Genomic DNA, 21,210 nt, shown 5'->3' on the forward strand with positions numbered 1-21,210 from the left:
GCCTGAAACCTGAAATAATATATATTTATCCTGAAAAGGAAATTATTCCACAGGAAATTGGGCTTTGGGGCGGGTTGAGGACAGAACCCCTGTGGGTCCCCAAGGCTGGCACTCCTCCCTGCACTGTCTCCCCACTGGGCAGGATCCTGAGGCTCTGAGCCCAAAGCATCTTGCCCTCTGAAAGCTCCTCATCCCTTGCATCCAAAAGAAATGAACTGCTGGTTTTACAGAAGTAGAGTTAGATGATACATCTTTTTATTCAACCTTACCAGAACAAAACTTGGTTACTTTTCTAGTGTACAGAGTCACTGTAAAAGCACCCTTAAGCTAGCAAGCTCTGTTGGCAATTTTTATAAAATGAAGAATAAAATCAATTTTGAAAATTGCACGGAGCTGAAATATGGTGCCTGACGATGTTGGCCAAATGGATTTTCCTTCAACAGTAGTTAGAAGGTGAGTTACTTTGCACCTCAGTAAGTCTGGCCAGTCTAAAACCAGTCAATATGGTTTTAGATACTATTAGCTTTAAAGTAGTATTACATATGGGATAGATAGATATTTATCACGGGAAATTATTTTACAGGCGATTCATCCAGAAAGCAAACCTGGTCATTTCTAGCTTACCAGCCACTTGACGGAAAATTCTTGAAAAACAATCCACTTAACAACCAGCTGTAGTCATATCTTTCCTGTTTCTTTGTCCCTTGGCGACACCTTAACCTTTTCCATGATATCAGAAACAAAGGATTATGATTTTAAAAGTGGAAGAACCAGCTGGAGAGAATGAAGTTGTAAGTAAGATGACACATCCTGAGGCTGACCATAAAGACAAACATAAGCCTACGGCAGCCCAGGGTGCTGACTCGAGGGCTTGCAAGCACATCTTCCACAGTCTCACTGGGGCCATGCTGGATTTTTCTACAACCCTGCCTTTCGTGGCTCTCAAAGAACCATTTTAGCGTGTTGCTTGGTGTCAACACTCTTGTCCCTGGCGGCATATTCTTTGGAGTCTGCTTGGCTGTATTTAGGCTTTTTTAGATTCATTGAAGATGTGGCTGTGTCTGTCATCGTCGGGGTGAGTCATCACCCCCTCTTTCAGCTGGGGAGGGAAACAGCTCTGGTTATCCTGCAGAGCCCTCCCAGCTCCAAAGTGTCAGAGGTCAGATGTGGAATCAAGGGTGTCTGTCCCCGAGTCAGTGTTTTAACTCAATGCCCTGTAGGGCTGCTCCGGAGAGACATGGAAAAGCTGAAGCACTGACATTGGGAACTAGCATCAGGCACTGTATCAGGGTGGCAGGCCCTCAAAAAAAACACTCAACTTGGGATGCTCTGGCTTCCTCCACTGAAATCTCCCACAGATGAGCTTCAGATCTTCCCACCTACTGACTTCATGCACAGCCAGGGCCCTGTGAGCTCATCTCTGCTTCCTACCAAGTACCCATTATGTGTCAGGCTTGAAGGACAGGAGGCACCAGGCAAAATCAAGCCACAAACTCTGCCCTACGTGGAGACACTTTTCAGATTCTTTTTTCTTTTTTTAAATTTTAAAGACAGGGTCTCTCTCTGTTGCCCAGGTTGGACTGCAGTGCACGACCACAGCTTGCTACAGCCTCAAATTCCTGGGCTCAAGCAATCCTCCCACCTCAGCCTCCCGAGTAGCTGGGACTACGGGTGTGTGCCACCATGGCCGGCTAATTAAAAAAAATTTTTTTTTGTAGAGGTCTTTTTTTTGTAGGGGTCTCACTATGTTGTTGCCCAAACTGGTCTCGAAATCCTGGCCAAAAGGGATCCTCTTACCTTGGCCTTCCAAAGTGCTGGAATTACAGGTGTGAGTCACTGTGCCTGGAACTTCCCAATGATTCAGACAGGACTCAAGTGCCTCCAGCAGAAAGTTTAAAAAACACAATAAATAAAGCTGCAGAGGACAGCTTATATTACTTTTCTTCTAACTTTATTTTTCCACTTGGAAAATAGACATGATTTCTGCTTTTCATTGGCGTTGACTGATTTTCACTAAATTTAGTGGATGGCACTTTATGTTTATTTATAGGGCAGTCTGGCATCTTAAAAACCAATAGGAGTGGTAACAACTTTTAAATGAATCTATGGTCTGTGACTGTGCAGAACAAAACGCTAGTGGCATGAACGTTAACAAAAGTAAAAACTCTACTTTCTCCACTAATGAAACAAAAGTGACCACCAACAGCAATTAACTAAAAACATTATTTCTGTTTGACTAATGTACATTTTATAAGCAAGCGGGCAGCAGGGCTTAGGAATGAAGAGCCTGGGCCTTGAAGTCAGCATGATCTGAACGTGGCTCCAACACGGGCTTGGGGAAGTTACTGCACCAGGGAGGTTACATTTCCCTACCTGTAAATGGGGAGAGCAGCAGTCCCTGCCTCAGAGGGTTGCTGTAAGGATAGATTAAAAAGTGGTACAATGTGACTTGCAGAGCATGCTAGAAGCAGGCAGCCTTTTCCAGGCTGCTTAGGCAGATGGCTACAATGCTTTTGTGTTCTCTGAGTGAAGTCAAGCATAGAATTTAGGAAGAGATGCCCCATGGATACCAGCCGGGGAGGATTTTGCTAAGAAAAATGCACACGCATATAATTCTGATCATTCTATTATAATAACGACTACTGATATACTGACTCAGAGAAAAACTTGTTATGCTATTAGAATCTCTTGTTTTTCAGAATCCTAATGCCTGGATTTCAGCTTCAACATTTCTATTCTTTAATCTTTACAAATGAGGTCATGTAGAGAAAAGGAAATGCTTACATAATGCTGCTGGGAATGTAAATTAGTACAGCCTCTATGGAAAACAGTATGGAGGTTCCTTAAAGAACTACAAATAGAGCTACCATTCAATCCAGCAATCCCACTACTGGGCATCTAGCTAAAGAAAAAGAAATCATCATTTAAAAAAGATACCTGCACGCAAATGTTTATCACAGCACTAGTCACAATAGTAAAGATATGTAATCAACGTAAGTGTCCATCAACGGATGACTGGATAAGGAAGTTGTGGTATATCTACACAATGAAATATTATTCAGCTATAAAAAAGATGGAATCATGTCTTTTGCAACAACATGGATGGAACTGGAGGCCACTATTTTAAGTGAAACAACACTGACACAGAAAATCAAATACCACACGTTCTCACTTATAAGTGGGAGCTAAATAATGTGTACCCAGGGACAGAGTGTGGAATAACAGACACTGAAGACTTGGAAGGGTGGAAAGGGAATAAGGGATGACAAATACTTACTGGGTACAATGTATATGATTTGGGTGATGGTTACACTGTAAGTCCAGATTTTCCACTATGCAATATATCTATGTATCAAAATTGCACTTGTAGCCCCTAAATTTATAATAAATTTTATAATCATAAATATTTGTTTATAATTTTATTATATAAATTTATATAGAGAGAAAAGCTAACCTTGCTACTCTAGCTTATGTCAAGTTGCCTTGATATATATATACACGTACACACACACAAAATCAAGTTGCCTTGATTTCTCATACAGGAAATTGGCTTCATACATAAATAAAAGAAATCGATTTCATATATATATATATATATATATATATATATATATGTATATATGAAATCAAGGCAACTTGACATAAACTAGAGAAGCAAGGTTAGCTAAATAGGTTGAAGTTTTAGGTGGGGCAAGATACCCCATGATTCTCTGGGTTGTCAAAGCATGGTTTATATATCTGACCTTTGGAAACAGGGATGCTGTTATCAGGAACGCTGCTTCTCCCAGGATTTTCCTGTGTGCTGTGATAACATCCCATTCACTCATCCATCTGTCCACCCAGTCATGGAGTACCTACTATGTGTCAGGTATTGTGTGTGGTAGACGCTAAAGTATAACATTAGAGTTCTGTAAATATTAACAATAATTTGGTGCTCACTGCACAATAAAATGACAAGGTAAATTAAAGACTGGAGTTAAATTCTGAAGTTTGTCATCATTTGTGGGTGAGGTGTGCGTGGGGGTGGGCATGTGCATAATGCCTAATTTAATAAGCAATCCAAAGACACAGAGCACAGAGTCGCAGCTCTGCAAAGCACACCTTCACCACTGCTATTTATTTAATGAATACTCCTGGGCGCTCTTTAAATTGAAAGATGGTTCATTAGATTTGTGCATCTGCCCTTCTCAGCAATCTGTTGTGTTTTTGATGAAGGCAGGAAAAAACATGAACATATCATTTTCGGGTATGTTATGAGTAACGCAGCTTCCAATGATTACAAAGTCATAAAGGGCTCAGGCTGCCTAATTTCAGGAAAACAATTTGTCTGAATCATTCTCTTCCCATTCCTATCTCATTCTAATCTCACTTAACTTGGAAATTTCAAGTACTAGCCCTTTAAAGGAGAAATACTAATCACCCAATACATTATCTGCAAGCCATAAAAATAAGCATGTTTTTAAGGTATCAAAAAAAGTCCTTTCAAAAATGGCCAAAAAATTCACCCTTTTTTTTTCCAACCAAGTTAACCACTACCTCTTGTGGGCCCTGATCCTACATTATTCATCTATCTAGTGTAATCTGTCCTGGGGGCTGCTTATTGTAGTGTGTGTGTGTGTGTGTGTGTGTGTGTGTGTGTGTGTGTATAAATTCTTGGAAGTCAAAAAAAAATCTTAAAAAAAACTTTTGTTTCTGTCTCAGTACCTGCTGCACAGAAGATGCTAATAAAAGTGCTGAACTAGGTCGGGCATGGTGGCTCACACCTGTAATCCCAGCACTTTGGGAGGCAGAGGCAGGCAGATCACTTGAGGCCAGGAGTTCAACCAGCCTGGCCAACATGGCAAAACCCCATCTCTACCAAAAATACAAAAAATTAGCCAGGAGTGGTGGCGCATGCCTGGAATCCCAGCTACTCGGGAGGCTGAGGTGGGAGGTGGCTTGAATCCGGGAGGCAGAAGATGCAGTGAGCTGAGATCATGCCACTGCACTCCAGCCTGGGCAAGAGTTGAGACCCTGTTTCAAAAAAAAAAAAAAAAAAAAAAAACAGCACTAAACTAAAAACTGAAGGTAGGTTTCCCCATACAGGCCTTTACACTATTAAAATATAGACTCACTCATTTGCCAGCCCCTAGCAAACACCTATTTAAGGCCTACTAGGTTTGGGCACCATGCAGGACCCATGAATAAAGACGAGGACACAAACACAAACACAAAAATGTTCCTGCCCTCATGGAGCTTATGCTCAGTGAGGTGAGGCAAACGCTGTCCCCATTACCCCTCATCAATGGCCGAGAGTGACAATCCTATGGAAATGCCCTCTGAAGGGGGCACAGATTCTCATACAGTGCCTTGAACAGAAACAGCTGTATTCTTGAGAGGAGATTCTGAAAGTTTCTTTCACTCTCTTATGGAGGCAGCTAATATACACACACACAAATTAATGTTATATATAGTGGATTTCTCTATGAAATCACATTTTGAGCAAAGAAACCTTGGCCATTTCTTGGTTCATCATACACTACCTCAAAGGGTAGGCTTGGGCTCCTGCTGAGTGGAGGGAGGTAACTTAAATCTTCGAGGCTGAGTAGCCTTGGTACCTTCCTCCCATCTCCTGTGTAATTTCACAAATAGTAATAAAAGATAGGGCTAGAATTCAGTGTTTACTTCAAGTAGGTTGGAAACTCAAGCAGTCAAGATGGTGGGGAAGATGTATAAGACTGAAACATAGTTTTGTTACATCAACCTAGGAAAAATACATGAATTGTAAGAGGCTTTGGGTTAAGAGGTCCCCTGTACGGAATGCTGACTGACTGAGTCATAGTCAAAGTGTGGCATTAAGCACTGCTGATGTTGTGCTCATCTGTGCTGAGTAGCAGAGAAGATGAAGCAGTCCTTGCCTTCAAGATGCTGAACAACATACACTAATAAGCACTTAAAAAACAGTGATACAATTGCCAGAGAGGTAAGAAGAAGATCAAACAGCAGCCCACAGGAGGCAGTGACCAACTCTGCTTCTCCAAGTAGCTGATTTATGGATGATGAAGAGAGAATCATTCTTTCAACATGCATCTGACTGCCTACGTTGTATTGTAAATGCTAGGATGTTATTGGAAGTGTATAAATAGACATAAATACATGTATTCCAGCATCCCAATGTAGTTATGATTGGCCATCCAAAAAGCAAAAATCCAGAGTTTCCATAGATCCTGCTGCCCCAAAAGATGAGTGTGGCATATATCGATTCCCTAAGATGCAGCAACAAAACTTCCCACTTCCTAACAGACAAAACGACGACAACTGTGACAAAATGCTGCCCTCACTGATGCTGCGTCACTTTAATGCTGCCATGACAAAGAAAACCACAAAGCCCCAGGCATCTCTGAAAAGGAGGGAAAATCCCTAAGCAGATCTCGACAGTGTCAAGTTCTCCACCAGCCCCATCAGACGCAGCCTCAAGCCTCAAAGGACTGATACTTTTAGTCAGAATTTTCAGCATTTTGTGTGGAATAAATGTTTTCTTCTGAAATTGGCAAAACAACTGGCTGGCTTTTGGGAATGCAACATCCTGCCAGCCCTGTCATGGCTCGATACCGCTAGACATCCAGAAACCCTATATATTGATTTTCTTTTGTCCTTCAGACACATGGGAAAAACTCATCCATAACATTTGGACAGTCTTCAAGAAGTCTCCACAGCTGCTGTGGGCAGGCGTTCATTTCTACACAGAAGAAATGACTAACACAAGATTGCGTTTCATCTTCTGGTTGTATGAGGAGCATTTACCATACATGGTAGTGAGCAAAGGTTACTACATCTTATTCTTCTCAGTAGCATCTATAGTACAACCTAAGAAACATGCCCACCCCACTTAGAGCCCATGGCAGCCTGTATGTGGCAGGCCTCTGAAGGACACTGCCCTATCTGCTGAGCCGAGATCGTCTTGGCATCTGATGGATACCTACCAGCAAAGTGAAACTGTGTTCCAGCAGCATCCCATACTGTTGGACGAGCCTTTCTCGGGTCACTCTGGGGAGCTCCGGGAGTGTCTCCCGAATCTGGTCAATATTGATCACTTGCCTGTGGGTCTGCACCTGCCGGCAGAGATGTGGCATCGTAGAGCACCAGGGGAGGCAGGTTGGGTTCTGGCATGAACCTGGGCAGACAGAGGAGAGGAGACAGGACCTGAATCTGGAGTACTTGGATTAATGAGAAAACAAAATCTACCCCAGTAACATGAATGTTTCTGTGTTTAGATGCCATGTTACTTGCAAATATCTTCAAATGTCCTATCATGTCAATTCTGTTTCCCAGGGAAGCCTTTGCATCGGTGTCAAAACCTCCAAACCTACTCCTCTCCATGCTTATAAGTAAGATGAGTGAAAGGACAACACAGGCTCGAAGCCACACTGGGATTTGTAACTGTGGATACGTAATTCGTTCCACAGTTTATCAGGAATTGTGTCTACAGTTGTGTGTTGCTTCATGACGGGGATATGTTCGTAGACATGTGTCGTTAGGTGATTTTGTCATGGGACCATCACAGAGTGGACTCACATGAACCCGGATGGCACAGCCTACTACACACAGGCCATGTGGAGCAGCCTACTGCTCCAAGGCTACTGAGTGTCCCAAATCCTGTAGGCAACTGTAACACAATGGCATTGGTGTATCTAAGCATGTCTGAACAAGAAAGGGAGAGTAAAAATGCCATGTGATAATCTCATGGGACCTCTGCAGCATACATGATCCACTGTTGACAGAAGCATCCATATGCACGCAGGACTATGTCTTCATAAAGACACAGGCTGGAAAAAATAGGACCGAATGAGAACAATTTGCTTATCAGAAGGAAAGGTGACTTCCCCCCATTTCAACATTTCTACTATTTTTAGCAGCATTTACATAAATAAAAAATGAAAGGAACAAAATTTATCCTTGAGAAATAGAAGAAATGAATATATTTTGCCTAAATAAAATGTGACAGCTGGAGGAGAGGGAGGGAGGGATGAAGAGGTGGAGCACAGGGCATAGCGAGGCAGTGGAACGTCTTTCTCGGTGCGACACGATGGTGGATGCATGTCATTGTGCATATGTCAAACCCCACGCAACGTACCACACAGCAGGGAACCCTAGTGTAAACCATGGACTCTAGCCAATATGGAGGTGTGAATATTGGTTTCATCATTGTAACAAATGAGCATCTTGCATTACTGTGGGACATAACAGGAGACTCTGGGGGTAGAGTGGGGAGGGAGAGTACCTGAGGACTTTGGACTTTCCATTCAATTTTACTGTAAAGCTAAAACTGCTCTAAAAAATGAAAGGAATTAATTTTTTTAAATGTGAAAGCTGCACCATCGCATGTAGTCTTATGAAACAAGATGTCCCTCCCTCTGTTCTTGTCCAGCACTAATGGTTTCTCTCTGCCCTTTTTTGTCAAACGGCTTATGTAAAAAAAGCAGGGTATTCAGAAGAAGTGGTGGTTCGGAGGGAATGGATTCGAAGCACACACTGCCCATCACCTCACTGCCAGATCTCTTCTGTGAGTTAATCTGGCTTCTGAAGGCAAGAGGAAACCCACGGGAAGTTCCTGCAGCTCATTATCATCTGAGGCATCACACTGAAGCCACGGGCGGATGGAAAGCCAGACTCCACACTTAGGGGAAGGCACACCAACAGGGCAGGGAGCGACACTCAGGAATAAAGTGGGCTCCTGGGAGAACAGACTCATCCGGGAAGTTCACGGTTAATTAAAATAATGTTGACTCTAGCAGACACACAATGGGAGTTCTTGGGGTGAGGTTCACGCGAAGGGTTTATGAGTTTCTTCTTTCCCACATAAGCATGCTAATTTTGATTCTCACTGATAACAACAGCTACACTTGCATCTTTCTGCCCTTCACAAAGGAAAGGTGGCTGATCTCACAACTTTGTTGCTTAAAACTTCAACCTGCTAAACTCAATGAGAAAAAAAATAAAAGTTTCAATTTATCTTATGCCTGTTCTTAGTATCGGCTTTATTTGTGGGTCTCATATTAAGTAGTTCAACTTAATTTATCATGAAATAGCATCATGTGAGGTTCAAGGGAACCACCATCAGCATACGCTATCAACATCTCTTTTCTCATTTCTTCTCAAGGAGCTTCATTCAGCATAGTACTGAATCGGTTATTGAACACAAGAATAAGAAGAGCCTAGACCCCAACCTCAACTGCCATCCTCTTAGCTCAACTATGACAACTTCGACACAAAAGTGGATGAACAAGTTCTTTCAAAAGCTGAATCAGTCAAACAAGGCACTCTGAGGCTACCAAATCAAGAAACTAGTACTTCTCTCAGTATGCATATCGAAGAGGAAGTCTAGATGTCCCATCATGTAACAACGACAAAAAGTGGTTCCTCAAAATTGTTCAGGATCATTATGTTGAACTTTAAATGAACTTGAAATACGCCCCAGCCCCCGATATATAGCAGTATTTTGCCATAAGGAGTAACCACCTGTAGTCCTGTTTTCCTTCTTTGTCTCTCATTGACATGGTGCACCTGCAACAGTTAAATAAGAAAACATTAAACATTGCGAGCAGCACTGGCCAGCCTGTATGCGGGGAAGGGCTCCCCTACCAATAAGGGACACAGGCAAAATCAAACTCTGTGGCCTTCCATGGGAAAACCTTAAGTGAATACATTTAAAAAAAAATAATAAAGAAAGCAACATGTACAGAATAATTTTTTTTTTTTTTAAAGAATGACTTCAATGTATCCAGCTTTCAGCCAGCTCAAACTCAGCTTGTGAGCTTTTTTCAGTATTCTGCTTAAAGTATACAATGCTCAAAATTTTGAATTAGAAAATTAAGGCCCAAGTTATCTAAACAAAAATAAGGCATCTCTACAACCAGGTCTTCACTCTGTTCCGCCTCTAGCTTCAGCTGGGAGAGGTCTAATAGATTAAGGAAGTAAAAATTCTTGCCACAAGGCAGGTAAGCTGGAAGCAGAGAAGAAAAGGGCCTAAAACTAAGCTCTTGGGCACAGTCTGGGTCACTTCAAGTCTCCCAGCAGCCCTAGGGTGTATTATATCCCTATAAGGTACACTACTTTTCTAATTGTACTTGAGGAAACCTAAGAGTGGAGAAGCTAAGTGCCTCCTTCACGGTCACATGGCTGGCCAGTGGCTGAGCCCAGCCCTCTCGCACCCCGCCTGGCTGTGGTCAGGACGCTCAGCAATGCGAACTCACCCCAGCTGGTGATGAAATGAGCGTGTTTCATTCAGAATTTCACCTCCATTCTCAAGTTCATCGATTTGCCTCTGAATTTCATAGTCTAGGAAAAACATACTAATTTAGCATCATATTTTGATTATACCTTTCATCTAGTCAAGCAATAATTAGAAACAACCTTTCTCAATCTTTAAGTAAAAAAAAAAAAAAAATCAGGAAGATTGTTTATAATTATCCTTCCCTTACACGCTGTATTTCCTTCTTACTGCCATCGTAGAATACTGGTGCTGGAAAGGGCCTTAGGAAGGCAGGCTCCCTCCGTGTTGAGACAATTCAGGTTCAGAGAGATCATTACGCAACCCCATGCAGATGATGTGACTTGGCAGAAGTGGGGCTGGGCCCAATATCTAGGTCTGAGATTGCTGCCTACCAAGCATTCTTACCCTGGGAGCCTGGGATGGGCTTCAAAGGCTCTGGCACCCCCAAAATCATACACAAAGTGTGGGTTGTGTGCATATGTGCGAGTTTTGGAGAGAGGGTCCAGCATTTGCATTATCTTTTCAGAAGGACCCATGGCCCTGAATGATTAAGATCCATGGATCCATGCCTCACCATCAAATGAGGGAGGCTGTGGGAATCAAAACACAATCACAATTGCCAAGCTGCTGCTGCTTTTTTTTTTCTTTCTTTTTTTTTTTTTTTTTAAGAGATGGGGGTCTCACTATGTTTTCCAGGTTAGTCTCAATCTCTTGGCCTCAAGCAATCCTCCTGCCTTGGCCTCCTGAAGTGCTGGGATTACAGGCCAGGCATGAGCCACTGAGCCCAGCCTGCTAAGCTTCTTTATGAAAATATCTTGAGCCTTCATCTTAACTCTCCCTCCCACCATGTACTACCTTCCCTTGCCCAAACCTAAACCCTTTATCCGAGCTGCTAAGAGGCAGCAACACCAACACATGTCAGCTTTTGCTGCCCATCTCTCCCCAACTCCAGTGATCTCTTTGGTTGACACAAGATGATGGCTAAATGGCCTGACACCGGGAGAGAAAGGTGGTGGAAAGAATCACAGATTTGGAGAATTGAACCCACAGTAGTAAAGCTTTGGCTCTTCCACTCTGAGTCAGACCACAGGGAGAATTCTCCCTCAGACTGGTCCTCCAAAGAGTTCTTCATAGGACAGGTGGAGGCTAGGGACAGCCAAAAAGATGCCGGGGTCTCCTTCATAACTTGTGGATGACTCTACCTAAAATCCGGCTGCTTTTTTTAGGTTACTATCACCAACTCTTAAAATAACAAGTCCAGCCCACTACTACCCAGCCTACTACTACCTGCATTTCCTCCATTTGTTCCAGGCTTCCCACCAACTTGACTTATAAGGGTTTTCCCTGATTCAAACCTTTCCCGGCTTTGGGAACATGGGTTATGTCCCTTTCTGGAGGCAGAACAGAGAGCAGTTCACCATCTTTAGTCTGCCTTCATATGGGAGCCTATCCCTTCCCTCTCTGTTCCCATAAGCTACCCCTTTGACCACTTTAATGCCTTTTTCCTGAAGACTGTCTTCATTGAGGCTGGTTGATTCACTTCAGGTTCAGGACAATAGGTTTAACACAAGACTAGAATCGTCTTTTCTGTACTGTTTCTAATATTTTCTTGACAAGACCAGGGCTCTATTAAACATTTTGGCTACAGCAAAACTTTGGCAACAAACTCAGTTGTCTTGGTCTCTGTGCACTCTTGAAGCAGTACACTTCAAACTCCATCCCTCCTTCTTCCTCTCTAGATAGCTTCGGTTTTAAAAAATCTTTTTAGTACTCTGAGGTCCTCCCCTTAAATTCACAGTTACCTATGTCTATGGGACTGCCCAGATATTTATCTTGCTAAACTATTTTAATTATTATGCATTTATCATCAATGAAATACCCACAGTGTGTGCTCCAGAAAGACTACTCTTTGACTGCATGGGCACATAACCTAGCAGTTAAAAAGAATATAAAAAGCAGGAAAACATAATGACCATTTAGGTCAAGCCATGGTCAATCTAAAATGAACAACCATGCCCTTATAAATCTCAAGCTTGTCAGAAAGAAGGTAGAAAACGGTAAAACATAGCCATGATCTTTTGGGGATCCTCTGATAAACAGGTAGAGTCTAATTTTCCCTCAAGTCTGCTTTGAATTCAATGTAATTTTCTCTTTTTTTTTCTTAGAGACAGAGTCTTGCTCTGTCGCCCAGGCTAGGGTGCTGTGGCGCGATCACAGCTCACTATGACCTCAAACTCCTGGACTCAAGTGATCCTCCCTCCTCAGCCTCCTGAGTAGCTGGGACTACAGGCACACACCACCATGCCTGGCTAAATTTTTAACTTTTTGTAGAGATGGGGTTTTGCTATGTTGCCCAGGTGGTCTTGAACTCCTGACCTCAAGCAATCCACCCACCTTGGCTTCCCAAAGTGCTGGGATTATAGGCATGAGCCACTGTGCCTGGCTTCAATCTACTTTGAATAGAATACACTGGAAGTGACACTGTGTGAGTTCTGCAGCTTAGGACTCACTTCTGCCTTCATCCCCCTGAAATGCTCCCACTGCCTCATAAGAAAGCCAAGGTCAGGCAAGTGCATGAAGAAAGATCACATGGATGGAGAAGCCCAGCAGACATTGGCACCAAGGCCCCAGGGTGTGAGACAGACTACCACGGACCCTCTGCTTCAGCTGGCCTGCTGGTTTCCCACGGCCACATGAGTGAGCTGACGCAGGACCGGCAGAACGGACCAGTGAAAACGAAAGTAGTTCTTGCACAAGCCACTACGTTTCTGGGTTGTTTGTTACCCAGCAAGAGAGAAACAATAGGAAGAAGGATGCTAGGAGCGGCAGCTGGCATTCACCTATGGCTTTGGCCAGGAACCTGATGCTGTTGAGATTCTTCACTTCTGTTCGAACGCCCAAAGGCTCCCCAGGGTGATGCACGGATATATTGGCATCCACTCTCAACTGGCCCTCTGGAAGGAGAGAAAAAAACAACTCCTTAGAAATTCTTGGAGGTGACATGGTCTTTTAAAGGCAGGGAGTGTCAAAGGTAGCAGCATCTAACTCTACCTGCTGTTGAGTTACAGCAGCCTAACTTCAGAGTTAGGCTGTGAAGTACATGGCTGGTGCTTCTGTTCCCTCGAGAGGGGTTACAGTCCTGAGGCACCTACGGTGTGCACCTGTACATGTGAGCACATACAGATGTGTGTGTATGCACATACCAAAGAGAAGTTTTAGACACGCCAGGTGGAGAGATCTAATTTTTTTGTGCTAAATAAGAAAAACAAAACTATTAAAACGGAGATTGACTCTGCAGGTTTATACTGAAGTTTTTTTCAAACTGTCAGAGCTGAGTTGGAGGAAAGGCCTCATATAGCTGATAACCCTACACTGCTCTCCAATGGAATGTGGATTTCTAACAGTGATTCCAGGAGATTTAGAGGAGAGTCCTTGAGAATTTGCAGCTCAAAGGCAAGAACTGAAACCTGGGCTTTTCCCCCTCCTCCTTCCTCCAGGTACTGTAATAATCTCCTCCTTCCACAAACATGACTCCAAATCCTTCCTGACGATTTGCCACAGCAGAAAGGCAGCGCTGTTACGAAGTCGGGAGTCTGTGGTGGGACTCAGAGAGGTGCTGACCCCATGCTGGGAGGACCTTCTTTGACCCTGGAGGCCTCTCAGAGTAGGAGCAACAAGGCCTAAAGAAACAGGCAATGTGTGGAGAGGACTAAAAGGCTCTTGAGGAAGAGAGAGAGAGAAAAAAAAAAATTCCAAGACAAATAGATGTAGGTAAGAAAGAATCACATTTGGCACCCTAGAAAGTAAAGCTCAGATTCTCTATTCCCCGTTTCATTTACAACATTGAAAAGAGAACAGAGTGAGAAGACAAAATGCTGGATTTTATTTTCCTAGTTAAGTTTTTAAATTAAAAAGTAATCTGCCAAACCTGAGTGTCTTGATGGGCTGAATAAATTCATTTGCCAAGATTCCAAAGCAAAAGCATATTAAAATAATAAAGTAGTCAAAATGAATTCCATGTCATGAAAAGGAACTGGTTCTCTGTCATTCTCCCAGTGCTGGGCGGTGCAGACTATACCAAGCTGGAGGTCACCGGCAGCTGGTGGCTGACACCTCACCACTCATTCTCAGAGAAAGGGAAGGGTTCGCCCAATTGCCACCCATGCTGACAGGGAAAAGACGCCTCTTAGGTCAGACATTACTCTCTCTCCAGCACTGACTTCTCAACATTTTTACAAGAATTCTGTAGCCCGTTATTTTTAATCCCTTTTTTGACAAGTTGTGTGTATCTGCATCTCAGGCAGTCCCAACTATTCCTGACATCCTGAGACTCTTGGTCTAGGAACCCTGAGGTCATCTACTTCTCTGTTTTATTTGCTCCTTATATCCAAACTGGCAACTAGCCCCTACCAGTTTGGAAGCTGCCAAATATCCCTCATGTCTGTCACGGCCTTTCCATTTCCGTCGCTACCACCCTTGCCCAAGGTCCCTCGCCTGAGGTCTCCGAGCTTCAGGCTTAGGTTATAAGATCACATCCTGACTCTTAACACAGTTCCCTCCTTGTCCAGGGACTGGCAATGTGGCTGTGACTTTCATACTGCTACAATCTGGGTTCATCATTCCTGCTGTTTACTCAACAGCACAGACAGCTCCTACCGGATCATCTGGGCTCCTCTGCTTGGTGTTCCTCAGCTCTCATCTGATTTCAGTCGACACAACCCGTATGTTCCCGCTGCTCATTCCGGGAGAAAGGTCTCCACCAATCAGGGCAGCCCTCTGCATACACATCCCTGTCCGCTCCACCAGCACGCTCTCTTTATCAGAGCTACTGTCCCTCTCCTCATCCCTCAAGGCTTCACTTGAGTGTTACCGCCTCCTCCTAGAAGCCCTCCTCAGCAAGCTGGCCTGCACTGGTGGGTCCCCTAAACTATCAGAATACTCATAATCTATACTACATAATTCAGTATGTGACCATAGTCTACTGTGCACTGGCCTCCATCTTTAAGACCAGAGTGGAAGGCCCCTGAGGCCTGGGTCAGATTTTAACCCCCACTTGCCTTCTCAAGGGTGTCACTCTCAGTTATCCCTTCTCTCCCATACCAGTCATTACTCTTTCTCAGCATTCCATCTGACATATACATATGCAATAGTATTTCTCATTAAATGAACAAACAAGAACCCCAAAACCTATTCCCTTGGACCCAGTTCTCACTCTATCAGTCACTTAGCTATGTTTCTCTGGTTTCCTTTTCAGCAAAGCCTCTTAAACAAGTTTTGTTTGTTGCAGATACTGTCTCCACTATTTCACTTCCCATTTATTCCTAAACCCATGTCAGCCTGGCTTCTCTCCCCATCTCTCTAAAAATGCCCTTGTCAGAGTCACCAATAGTCTCCTGGCTGCCACATCCAGTGGACACAGGACACGCTTGTCTTCACCTACTGGACACCTCAGCAGCATGTGACACACCAACCGATCCTTCCTTCGTGAAGTACCTTCCTAGCTCAGCTTCTGCCGCCTTTTGCTCCCAGTTTTCCTCCTCCGGATGCTTTGTTTCCATTTCATTTGCTGATGCCTTCCTTCCCATCCAAACCCAGGACCCCCTTCCTTATCTAGACTCTCTGGGTGGGCAGATACAGTTTCAAATACCACCTCGTGCTGAGGATGCCTACATTTGTCTCTCCAGCCCAGACCTCTCTGAGCTCCCCACTTACAGCTCCGGTATCTATTTGACACCTCCACTTGGAGGTCTCATAGGCAGCTCAGTTTCCAAAAGGAAATCCTGATTTGGCCCTGCACAAAGAGATTCTCGATCTCATCTTCCAATTTCAGTAAACAGCACCACCACCTAGTTCCTCCAACTTCCCTAAAGTCATTTGTGCTTCCTCCCTGTCTCTTACCTTCCACACAGCCTATTTCTAAAAACCATCTTGTACGTCTCTCCTGTCTCTCCATCTTCATCTTCACTGTCATCAGTGCTGTTCAAAACAGCATCGTCTTCCATCTGAACTATTGCAAAAGCTTCTTAACTGGTCTCCTGGCTTCTACTCTTACCCATCTGAAATCCACTTCCCACAGAGCAGCCAGAGTGGTTTTCTAAAACATTCATCAGACTATGTTTTTCCCTTGCTTAAAAGCCTTTCAGTGATTACCACTGCACCTGGGTTGAGAGCTAAACTTCCTGCCATTATCTCTGATCTACCCCTTGCCCGCCTTTACAGTGTCACCTGATGCAACTGCTCCTTCTGCTTCTGGCACAGTGGCCTTGTGCTACCTTGCTTACCTCGGGGCCCATCCCCAGCCTCTCACCAGGGCCCTGGCCTCAGCTGCTTTCTGGAATGCTCGTCTCCTGGCTCTATGCTGCCTGAGCCTTGAATCATTCTTCAGGTTTTAAATAAATGTTACCTCCTCTGAGGGGCCTTTAAAAACAACACTATCACCTTCCAATGTGACTCTGTAGTATGGCACCCCATTTATTTCCTTGAAGCATTTGTTGCTGTAATTATTTTGTTTTATTTGTTAATGTATTTGTCACCCTCCTGAACACAAGATCCATGTGGCAGGAACAATGCCTTCTGCGAAACCTAGAGTTGGGTCTGGCACTTGGTGACTGTTGAATAAATGAAATCTTGAGCGATGCATGCCAGAACGCTGGCATCTTCCTGAGCAGTGAGTAAGCAGACTGGTTTCTGTCTCACAGTAGGTTCCCAGTAAGTTCCACAGTTCTGTCTGAATAGGACTAATCTGCAGTTGGAATCCTCTGAAAGGCCCATTAAGCTCAAAGGAAAACTTCCAAAGTGTGCTGAGCTCCATCGAACCGAACTGCAATACTTGGGAGACAACTTTTTTTGAACTCAGGGAACCATGAATTGGACCTTGCCTGCTTTTAAAAATGAAAAGCATCGTTCACAATTTAGAATTCTAATTTGGAAGAGGAATAAAAGCATGAGTTTCAGTCTCTCCCAGAGAAGACTACACTCCATAAATACCTGAGAAGAATCATTTAGTATCCTGCAGTGTTGAAAGAGAGTTCGCTAGCCTGGATTCAAATGCAGTATCAAACATTAACAAAAGACGTGCTATCTAGTGAAGACAAAATACCTTTTAAACAAATTAAGTTAAATTGCCTCAAGTGCACAAAAGCTTTACTAGTTAGGTTTCCTTCAATGCGTTCTGCACCACTGAGGGAGGGCCTTCATTCACACATCATGAGAATGGCATCAGGCTCAATTTCTACCTTCTAGAAGTCGAGATTTATAACAGCAAAACTAAAAAAACTGTACCACTGAGCACAGTAATAAAGTGCAGTTTCATATTTTTCTCTAAAACACATTCACACAACAGAAATATAACATCAAGATAGAAAACTGTTTCTGCAAACAGCAGGGGCCCAAAGATGTGGTGGGGAAGGTCTGTTAAGCTATCTCGTTCTGATCGCTGAAAATAACAAGGTTTGACCAAAAAAAAAAGTGACCAAATTTTATTGAACATATTTTACAAAGCTCATTCATCTAGATGAGTGGTAATTCCATAAAAGTATTACTACTTGTTACTGTTAATAAGAGCACTGAACATGTACCCAGCACAGGCTATTTTCGAGGCCCTGTCCTAAGTTTTCTAGACATTAGTACATTCATTAGTACATTTCTTGACATTAGTACATTCATTGTAATACACCTTTAGTCAGAAGTCCCCAACTCAGGGGCCATGCACAGGTCCTGGTCTGTGGCCTGTTAGGAACCAGGAGGCACAGCAGGAGGTCAGGAGGTGAGTGATGAGCAAGAGAGCCAAGCTTCATCTGTATTGACAGCTGCTCCGTATCCCTCGCATTACCATCTGAGCTCCGCCTCCTGTCAGATCAGCCACGGCATTACATTCTCATAGGAGCACGACCCCCATTGTGAATTGTGCAGGAGAGGGATCTAGGCTTTTGTTCCTTATGAGAATCTAACGTCTAATCATCTGTCACTGTCTCCTATCACCCCCAGATAAGGGACCATCTAGTTGCCGGTAAACCAGCTCAGCGCTCCCAGTGATTCTACATTATGGTGAGTTGTATGATTATTTCATTATATATTACAATGTAATAATAGAAATAAAGTGCACAATCAATGCAATGCACTTGAATCATCCTGAAACCACCCTACCTTCGGCCCCCCAAGTCCACGGAAAAATTGTCTTCCACAAAACCAGTCCCTGGAGCTAAAACGGTTGGAGAACTGTTGGTTTTGGTGACAAAGCCACTGAGCTATTCCCGAGGCCTTTCAAACTTAACCTATCCAAACTGGAATTCTATGTTTTCTCCCACAAAGTAATTCCTCTCAGCCAGCTGCCGCAACTCTATCAGATGGCCTTGATGACTTCTTTTCCTCTTTGGTTTCTTCTTTTCCTTTTCTATACAAAATTATTTGGGGGCATGTTTTTTAAGTGTGGAAAGTGAGGCTCAGAGAAATCAAAGCCTGGGCACCTATAGCTAGAAGTTGTAGGACAGGATTCCAAGCCAGATCTGGGACCTGACAGCCCTTGGCACCCTGCCTTGCTATCCTGCCTCTCTTAAGTCAGCATCTGTGATGTTGTCACGACACTGCCATGGCTGCCACTAGGGAAGTGGTATGATGCTGTGCTTAGAGAAAGGGCTCTTGGACCCAGACACACCTGGGCTCAAGTCCCAGCTCCGTTACTTCTTATGAGCCTTAGGCAAATAAGCCTCAGTTTCCTCACCTGCAACAGGCAAACACTAGCACCTACTTCTCAGCAATGTCATTAAAATTTAAATGAGATGATAAATTAATTTAAAAATGCCTAGTGAACTGAGGAGCACATACTAAATGTCCCAACTGGTAGATATTATTATCGCTGAAACACTTAGCATGTCTACTTCTGTACACATTCAACTTAACAAACTATTAATACTTTGGGCATCTCCTCAACAGGGGCAAAAGGCTGTCCACTGAGAAGGAAATGACTTGGAACCTGGGCTGACTTGTTCTATGCTCATCAGCAAAACTATCAGGAACTCACTGAACCACAGCCCAGAAGCAATTAGGCTTCATTCCACAGCACCCTGGGTGTCCACCAGTCTTCAGTGTCACTTCTTCAGGGTGGCCCTCAGCTCCTGAGCTGCAGGCTCCAAGGCCAACACACTGGTCCTAAAGGAGTTGGGGGAGGGACGGAAGGATGAGCAAAGGAGAGGTGGCTGATAAAATGCTCACAGCACCAAGGAGTTGGCTCCCTGCAGACTCCAGGCAGACCTCAGCTCCCACAGAACTTTAGAACAATCAAAGCCTCTCAGCTGCTGTGCTAAGAGCCGTTGGATTTGTATTTAAAAGAAACAAAAAGTGTCACAACAAATGAGATTTAATGAACACTCTCAGCTGTCACTGACTGATGAGTTCTTGCCACTATGGTTTATCTCTTGGCAAGGACCCAGATGGGACTATTTCTCAGCTAACAGGTGGCCTATTTATGATCCCATAGGGTTAGTAGGAATCACAGTTAGTTTGAAGAAGAATGGGATAATAAAAACTTTCTTAAAGCAATCAACACTTGGAGCATAAATGGATAACCATCCAACGTGCCCATATTTCATTTGTGTTCTGTGGACTAAAAAAAAAAAAGTGGCATGAGCAATAAATCTAAAATTGAGAATTCTCTTACTCTAAAAGAGACCGTTGTCTCTGTAAAGAAACTTGTAGGCAGCTAACCTTTATGCCACTCAAACTCATGTGGCTGTGTTTTCCAGTCTTAAGCTTACAGAAAATAGCAAATAAGCAAGTTCTCTCCTCAGATTCAACATGTACCAGGGCTCTGATGCTATAATTTGTTGCTTGTTACACATTCTATATGACAAATGTGGCATTACAAATCCAGAAGTTCCCCTGTAATGTGCAAATACATTATGTGACATGCTAAGCTTGGTAAATAGTATTATCAGACAGCACGGAGATGAACATTATCATCAACGGCATTCCCTGGGCACCTGCTGTGACCCCTGTACCGTGCTATGGAAAAATGCAATTGTAGATTCAGAACCTATATTTTATCTCCTCTCCATCAGGGCATGCTCTGAGGGTGGCAGAAGTTTTCAAAACTTCTGGAACAGAGTATAGGAGAAAACGATGGCAGAGGCTACCCTTTAGGGACTTATGGGAGAGCAAAGCAGTACCAAGCCAGGGCAAAGAACATCTAGAGTCATGAGGAAATCGAGTGTGACCAAAACCTATGATCTTTATATGCAATTTGCAAATGCTTCAAATGTGTAGTCTGGTCCCAAGGGTGCAAGTGTTTCTTTTATTTGTTTTAGTTTCCTACTGTATTTCCACTGAATTTAATTAAGATTTTATCTCAGGGTAAAGTTATCTTGGCTTACAGTCAACATAATTTGGCTTCCACTGTATATGGATGAAAAATCTACGAAAGAAAAGAAACAGACTCAAAGGAAAAGAGGCAACTAATGACAAAGTGCTATCTATACGGAACTCACTAAGAACTGTTCTTAATAAACACAGTGTCTTCTTCCTGAGAAAGACTGAACTGCTCAAAACCATTATTTCATTAAGGGTTTGGTGTGTCTGCAATGTTGTTGGTCATGTATTTATATTTGGTTGCGGGCTCATCAAAGAATCCAAGGAAAATTCTAAAAAACAGGGTTGCAAAAGGGAAAAAGTGGCTGCAAACAATCTCAATATAACTGACAGAAAATAGAACTAAAGTCAGAGAGGTTCTAGGAGGCAGGAAGGGAGAGGGAAAGAAGAAGGCTGCTTCCGTGGCTTCTACCTGCCATGTTCGCCTGGCTGGTCCCCAGGGCTTGAAGGATCAGCTGCAGCTCCCTGACAGCTGCTGCCGCCTCTTCTCCACAGGACAAGTCGGGCTCCAGGACCACCTCCAGAAGGCCCACGCCTACCAAAGAGGGCCAGAGTCAGCCTCACTGCAGTTCTCCAATTTCACCAATAGAAAAATC

The 21,210-nt window shown here is 43.5% G+C and overlaps 1 protein-coding gene across 1 annotated transcript in view; it reads right to left on the minus strand.

The window, feature by feature from the left end:
• The window catches only part of GATB (glutamyl-tRNA amidotransferase subunit B), an 83,578-nt gene that overhangs the window by 23,248 nt on the left and 39,120 nt on the right, over window positions 1–21,210 (minus strand). The window contains 6 exon segments of the mRNA XM_010372512.1: window positions 6,963–7,076; window positions 7,078–7,153; window positions 9,499–9,543; window positions 10,233–10,317; window positions 13,093–13,206; window positions 21,027–21,149. Coding sequence (XP_010370814.1) covers window positions 6,963–7,076; window positions 7,078–7,153; window positions 9,499–9,543; window positions 10,233–10,317; window positions 13,093–13,206; window positions 21,027–21,149 — 557 coding nt within the window.

Source organism: Rhinopithecus roxellana, chromosome 2, assembly GCF_007565055.1.
Source record: "Rhinopithecus roxellana isolate Shanxi Qingling chromosome 2, ASM756505v1, whole genome shotgun sequence".
NCBI lineage: Eukaryota > Metazoa > Chordata > Mammalia > Primates > Cercopithecidae > Rhinopithecus > Rhinopithecus roxellana.